This window comes from Salvelinus sp. IW2-2015, linkage group LG14, assembly GCF_002910315.2.
Source record: "Salvelinus sp. IW2-2015 linkage group LG14, ASM291031v2, whole genome shotgun sequence".
Classification (NCBI taxonomy): domain Eukaryota; kingdom Metazoa; phylum Chordata; class Actinopteri; order Salmoniformes; family Salmonidae; genus Salvelinus; species Salvelinus sp. IW2-2015.
In genome coordinates, this window is record NC_036854.1 from 8349911 (window position 1) to 8357361 (window position 7451).

General features: G+C 46.2%; 1 protein-coding gene across 1 annotated transcript in view; it reads right to left on the minus strand.

Annotated features, from left to right (window-relative positions):
- LOC139028653 (utrophin-like) overlaps positions 1-5664 on the minus strand; it is a 37304-nt gene extending 31640 nt beyond the window's left edge. Inside the window, exons 1-4 of the mRNA XM_070446489.1 lie at positions 5516-5664; positions 4066-4334; positions 3582-3728; positions 2139-2217 (exon numbers count right to left, since the gene is read on the minus strand). Of these exons, the coding sequence (XP_070302590.1) occupies positions 2139-2217; positions 3582-3728; positions 4066-4334; positions 5516-5582 (562 nt within the window). The 5' untranslated portion in view covers positions 5583-5664. The remainder of the gene's footprint in view (positions 1-2138; positions 2218-3581; positions 3729-4065; positions 4335-5515) is intronic.
- Between the last annotated feature and the right edge of the window lie 1787 nt (positions 5665-7451).

Below are 7451 nucleotides of genomic sequence, written 5' to 3' on the forward strand. Positions count from 1 at the left end.
ACATGATCTGTCACATGATCTCAGTATATATAATCACCTGTTCTGAAAGGCCCCAGAGTCTGCAACACCACTAAGCAAGGGGCACCACCAAGCAAGCGGCACCATGAAGACCAAGGAGCTCTCCAAACAGGTCAGGGACAAAGTTGTGAAGAAGTATAGATAAGGGTTGGGTTATAAAAAAATATCCCAAACTTTGAACATCCCACGGCGCACCATTAAATCCATTATAAAAAAATTGAAATAATATGTCACCACAACAAACCTGCCAAGAGAGGGCCGCCCACCAAAACTCACGAACCAGGCAAGGAGGGCTTTAATCAGAGAGGCAACAAAGAGACTAAAGATAACCCTGAAGGAGCTGCAAAGCTCCACAGCGGAGATTGGAGTATCTGTCCATAGGACCACTTTAAGCCGTACACTCCACAGAGCTGGGCTTTACAGAAGAGTGGCCATAAAAAAGCCATTGCTTAAAGAAAAAAAGTAAGCAAACACGTTTGGTGTTCGCCAAAAGGCATGTGGGAGACTCCCAAAACATATGTAAAAAGGTACACTGGTCAGATGAGACTAAAATTTAGCTTTTTGGCCATCAAGGAAAACACTATGTCTGGCGTAAACCCAACACCTCCCATCACCCCGAGAACACCATCACCACAGTGAAGCATGGTGGTGGCAGCATCATGCTGTGGGGCTGTTTTTCATCGGCAGGGACTGGGAAACTGGTCAGGATTGAAGGAATGATGGATGGCGCTAAATACGGGGAAATTCTTGAGGGAAACCTGTTTCAGTCTTCCAGAGATTTGAGACTGGGACCGAGGTTCACCTTCCAGCAGGACAATGACCCTAAGCATACTGCTAAAGCAGCACTTGAGTGGTTTACGGGGAAACATTTAAATGTCTTGGAATGGCCTAGTCAAAGCCCAGACCTCAATCCAATTGAGAATCTGTGGTATGACTTAAAGATTGCTGTACACCAGCAGAACCCATCCAACTTGAAGGAGCTGGAGCAGTTTCGCCTTGAAGAATGGGCAAAAATCCCAGTGGCTAGATGTGCCAAGCTTATAGAGACATACATCAAGAGACTGTAATTGCTGCAAAAGGTGGCTCTACAAAGTATTGACTTTGGGGGGGTTAATAGTTATGTACGCTCAATTTTATTTTATTTTAGTCTTATTTCTTGTTTGTTTCACAACAAAACATATTTTGTATCTTCAGTGGTAGGCATGTTGTGTAAATCAAATGATACAAACCCCCCAAAAATCTATTTTAATTCCAGGTTGTAAAACAACAAAATAGGAAAAATGCCAAGGGGGGTGAATACTTTCGCAAGCCACTGTAGATGGAGGGTGAATGCTCATGGATGGATGGATGGATGGATGGATGGAAGGAAGGATGGGCGGACAGACGGACACTGTCTTGATCCCTTAGGGGAAACCTAGTTATTAAAATACTATGAGAAGGAATGGTAGATTATATCTAATGTATGAGAGATGAAAGGAGCGCCAGAATGGCATCTTGTCAGAATGGCATCTTGTCTGGTACAGTAACTCAGCTGTCAGCACCACTCAAGTCTATGGACACGAAGCGGCTCAGTATCCTCCCCATCCCATCCTGTTATCATACAGCGGACATTTTGGATCCATGTCAAAGCCAAATGGGGTAGATAAAAGAGGGGTTGGATATGAGATGGAGAGAGGAAGGGGACAGAGTCATGAAAAACAACATTCCTGTGGTGTATAACTTTTTGTAAATGGGGATGGAAGGAGGGAGAGGTAGAGTCTGGCTTTCTGTCTGTTCCTAATGTTCTCTCGCTCTGCCCTCTATCCCACCTCGTCTCTTCTTTCCCTCCCTCCCTCCTTCATTCTCTTCCTGGTTAATGACCACTCTGGTCTGAGAGGAGAATAACTAGAGGAAGTCAGAGGAGAGTTGTAATTAAACCTTGAATTATTCAAGAGTAAAGAACCTCGTGGCCTGCAAACGGCCTGCTTGACTCTGTGTGTGTCTGTCTGTGTGAGTGTGTATAGGAGGCAGTGGATGATGGCTGACTTCAAAACAACCCTGACAAAAAGAACAGCAAAACTTACAGAAATTCCTCCCCCATCATGGATAGGCTAACGCCAAGACATTCGTAGGCTACTCACTGGAGAGGAAGTGCTGGGAGGACGGGCCAAAGTCTCTGTGGGCTTCCTGAAGGAGTTTCAGTCTCTCTTCAACGGCCACCTGCACACCAGAAAGAGGAGAGAGAGCGTTACACACACATCTGCACCCCGCCCGCTCTATATCGACCGGCCCAGCTGTGTGTGTGTATTGCTGAGTGTCCTCACTGTGAGCAGTGACTCCCTACAGCGAGTGTGTCCTCACTGTGAGCAGTCATCCTCCCTACAGCGAGGAAATAAGGCTGTCTCTACACAGGGAACCAGGAGACTTGGCTTCCACAGTTTCATCATACCCCAGTGAATCTCTACGGGGCGACTGGGGTCTGAGTCCTGCTGTGCTGTGTGCCCTTCTATTGATCAGATCAAAGTGGCTTCCTATATCAGTGGTCATCATCGACTCCTGCATGGTAATGCCAGGGGTGGGGGGTATGGAGAAGGATCTCTCTCTTGCTGTCTCTTTGTTTGTCTCTTGTCTCTCTCTCAAAAAACACACACACGGTCAAGCCCACTCATACATGCAGTACAAACCCCGATTGATTCAAGCACTACAGTGACAACTGAGCCTGAGGGGTGTAAGAGTAGGGCTCTGATCCCAGCCATCAGTAAGCTGGACCAGGACACAGATCATACAATGCTAAAGCACTGGGACCTTGAGCAAGGACAACAACACCATAGAGATGGGTTGGACTGACATATCTTAGGGAAATTTAGATCACACAAGAGGAGACGGACGCACACACACACAAAACATGCCCAGCCCCAAAAACACAGAGCGTGTCCCAAATCAGATTACACCAAGTGATCAAAAGAGGGGTGGGGTGAATTTGATCTACAGTGACAGAAGGAAACAGTACCAATACAGAAATAAGGCCCCTGTAGAGGCAGACAAGTGGAGGGCCACCTCTCCCCTTCCCTCACTGTGTGTCTGTGCTGCAGCGTGCTGACAGACAGAGAGAGAGGAGGGAAGGAATAATGAGAGAAAGCGAAAGAACAAGAACAAACAGGTGAAAAGAGAGGGACAGAAATACATGATTACAAGACAGTAGGAGAGCTAGTATGACATTGAAGGACAATAAACACGAGTGTACAGACAAGCAGAGGGGAGAATAAGATGGCTCCTAAAAGGAGGGACATGTTAGTTGTGACACCTACACCCAAGTATGACAACTCCTAAAAGGGAGGAGGGTTGTAGCTGTGACACCTCTTCTCATGGCACATAAAAGTGAGATTGTTTTAGGCGTGACACCATTGCCCACCTGTAAAAGGGGGAAGGTTTTAGGCGTGACACACATTGCCCACCTGTAAAGGGGGGAAGGTTTTAGGCGTGACACCCACTGCCCACCTGTAAAGGGGGGAAGGTTTTAGGCGTGACACCCACTGCCCACCTGTAAAGGGGGGAAGGTTTTAGGCGTGACACCCATTTCCCACCTGTAGTAGTTTCCAGCGCATGTTGAGGTTGTCCAGTTGTCTGGAGGAGATGGAGGACAGCTGGACATCCAGAGGAGCCAGCTCACCAGACAGCTCGTTCACCTCACACACGTCCTGCCTCAGAGGGGACATCTCCTCCTTGAAGACCTGGGACACACACACAAACAAAATACTCAGATCAGTGTTTTGCTGTGGACAGATGTACATTACATTATCAGTACAGCGTTTAGTCTTGATTGTGACAATGTCCTGATACTGTGCATATTACAGTGCTGGGGTAATACCTGAGCCAATAGTGATTAGATGGTGACAGGTTATTCATTTTTGTCCATTGATGTACTGTATGTACAGGTCAATTACTACCTGCTAGTACCTACCTGCAAGGCCTTGTTGGCCCTAAATGTGTGGTAGTGAACGTAAAAACACCTTCCCTCTCTCTCTCCCCCCATTAATAGACTATTAACTCCCCAGTGACTCCCCTCACCGTGGTCTTCTCTATGTGTTCCTGCAGTGAGTCTATGAGCAGGTCTCCTACAGGCTGCCAGCCAGCCTTGGTCTCCTCTGCCCTGGCTAGCCGCATGTCCAGCTGGTCCATGTTGCTCTGGAGCTCCTGTAGCCTCTCTAAGGCCCTCTCTACCTGGCTCTGCCATCCACCCACGTGGCCCTGCAGACGCTCCCAACGCTCCTGCACCTCCGCTGTCTGCTTCCTGATGGCCCTGGCCACACCCCGCGCCTTCTCCTCTGGAGTCAGGTCTGGGAGAGGAGAGAAAGGGGGAGTGAGGGAGAGGACAAAGACTGGAACATCTTAAAAGGGGAAAGTTGGTTGTAGAATAAAAGCAAACATTTCAACTTGAAGCGAGACATTTACTCTGAAGAGAAAAGAGCATGACAAAATATTTATCTTGTCTGCAGACCTGAAATCAGCGTGTCAGAGACCCTCTAAATCTCAGACACCCTGATCTGAAGAGTTCAGGCACACACAGGCACACATTTTCTATTGTTTTTATTTTACATTTAAGACATTTAAGACCTAGGTCTCTTTTACAAATGCACCTTGTATACAACATAATTATACACATTATACCCAAACTATATACAGCGAGTCTTTCTGTCTGTTTGTCAGTCTGCCAGACATAGATAGCCACACACCCCAGACAGGACCGGCGTGGGAGCTGTCTGCTTTAATAATGAGAAGTTTGAAATGCAAACAAAAGCCAGGGAAACTCTGGGAGCATTTAATTGGGTCTGAGAAGGTCTTCTCAGCCACTGGGTTCAGACATGACTAGAGGAGACAGCAGTGTCCCTGTTATCACTGGTCTCAGATCAGTTTTACTCTGTGAAGCCCCTTGTCCCTCCTGTGAAAGTATCCGAGCTATCACAGGTTTTAGATCAGCTATACCCTCTACAGCCACACACACACTTCTGTGACAGCATCTGAGGTCATCTTAGTGTTGGTTTCAGATAGGTTTCACCTTCTGATTTTATATACACCAGAATGAAACCATCCTGCCCATCACAGCTCTCAGAGCAGCTCTTAAACACTGATTCGACAAGAGGCCTTCAATAACTACATCAAAGAAGACGGAAGTGCCAGATCTCTGCCTGCTCTCAACTCTGTTCACACCCTCCCAGACCGTCTCATTGGGTCCTACATTACTGAACATCCGGACTCTGATAAAGAAGAAATGTGCAGATGTACAGTAGCAACGACTTCACTGTTTCAGCCGCTTGGGCCGATCAGCCTTTAGAGACAGAATTACTAATAAAATATGGTGCATATTTAGTGTTTGGGTGTATTCTAAGCCTCATATCACACACCACAAAATCATCAAGTGGACTGGGGAACTTCAGAGCTGCTTTTCAAGGACGTGTGTGTGTGAATGTGTGTGTCTGTGTATTTGTGTGTTCAGGCTAGCCAGTGACAGGAGACTCACCTGTTTTGGGCTGTAGGTTCTTGCGTGGTTCTCCCGGCCCCTCGATGGGCTGGTCAGCCAGGTACATGCGTGCCTGATCCAGCGTACTGACCACAACATGCTCACGGTCCTTCAGCTCTGACCGCAAGGCCTGGTGAGAAACACAAACAGGAACTGGTCAATACATTGTATCTTTTGAACCTGAATGTCTTACTCAAAATGTCGTACTCCTAACTTGAGATCCACAACTCATAAATTAGTTATTTTATAACTGAAAGAAAACTTTGGATTCTGCCCGATTTGATCAAACAGYGTCGTAGAAGAAATAAATATGCAATTTTTATCAAAATGATAGAGACAGTCATTACAGTACCTATCTCTAAATGTTCAAGTGGCTCAGTCGGAGTATAAGTGCTTGTATTGGAATCAGAGTTGTCATCTCCCAGTACCATCAATGCTGTGAACTGTATGTGAACTCTGTTTACCCTCGGTTCAGATTGCTTTGATAGCCTATCCCCCACTGACCTACCATCTCCATATCAAATAAGTCAAACACTTACATTTCACTTTAATCAACTCCACCTTTCATCCTAAAATCAGACGTTTTACATTCAAAGGAACCAGGGTCTAGACGCACACATAATCACACACACACACACACACACACACAACACACACACACACACACACACAACACACACACACACACACACACACACACACACACACACACACACACACACACACACACACACACACACACACACACACACACACACACACACACACACACACACTCAGCACTGTAAACAAAATCTCATTCAGGTGATGGCAGGCATTTAGAAACGTGCTCCCTGTCTGGCCTCTCATTGAAAGGGAGAATGAGAGATTGAGAGAGGTAGGGAGAGAGGTAGGGAGAGAGGTAGGGAGAGAGGTAGGAAGAGAGTTAGGGAGAGAGGTAGGGAGAGAGTTAGGGAGAGAGGTAGGGAGAGAGGTAGGGAGAGAGTTAGGGAGAGAGCAGGAGCGAGAAAAGAAAACGAAGGCAGGAACGGCAGGTCAAATGAGACATTTCCCGGAGGTCAAAGTGAAATGAACTGAGGCGTTCACCCAGAGCTGTTCACTACACAGACCTGCAGTCTTCATCAAAACACTCACTAATGCCATATCACACGCACTCACTTCCTCTTCCTCCCTCTCACACACACACTCTGACTTGCTCTCTCCCTGCATTCTATTTCACTAACACAACCTCACTCTCTCTACTATCCTCTTTCTTTCTGCCCCACATCCTCCCTCTCTCTCACACACGCACACGCACAATGACTCACAACAGGCCGGTTAATCCAGTGGTGACTAGGGGTGAGTTTCTAAATGACCTCACTAACATTATTGCCAAAACATCCACTATGGGAGAGGAAGAGGATGAAAGCAGGACTACATGTACCAGGGTAATTATTCTTGTTTTAATATATCCAGGACCCCAGGGGGACTCTGATGCCTATCGGACTGTGTGATTGCTTTGTGTGAGGACGATCTTCGAGGGAAACGCTATGAGGAACATCATTAGATTGGGAGCCTTGCTTACAAAAAGGCTTGTGGTTATATCAGACAGGATGAGATGAGGAATACGAGGTAGCAGAATTTGCGAGGGTTCCATTTGTTACGCAACACCGGCCCAAGTTTATTGAAGATTATTAAAGTTTATTAAAGAAATGTTGACAGTTGATTAGATTTTAGGAAACTTCAAGTCATAAATCACATTTGAGAATATATATCATATTATTTTTCTTCAAAATTAAACACTTTTTGAGAGCTAGAAAGAGCGACTGTTACTTTTCTTATTCATCATAGTTTGGAGTCAAGACATGAAGGGAGAACAAGGCCATTGAAAGGCAGAGGCGATGCACGTGCCTTTAGATCAAAAGAAAAGGGGCAATGGACGGGTATTGGCAGAAGG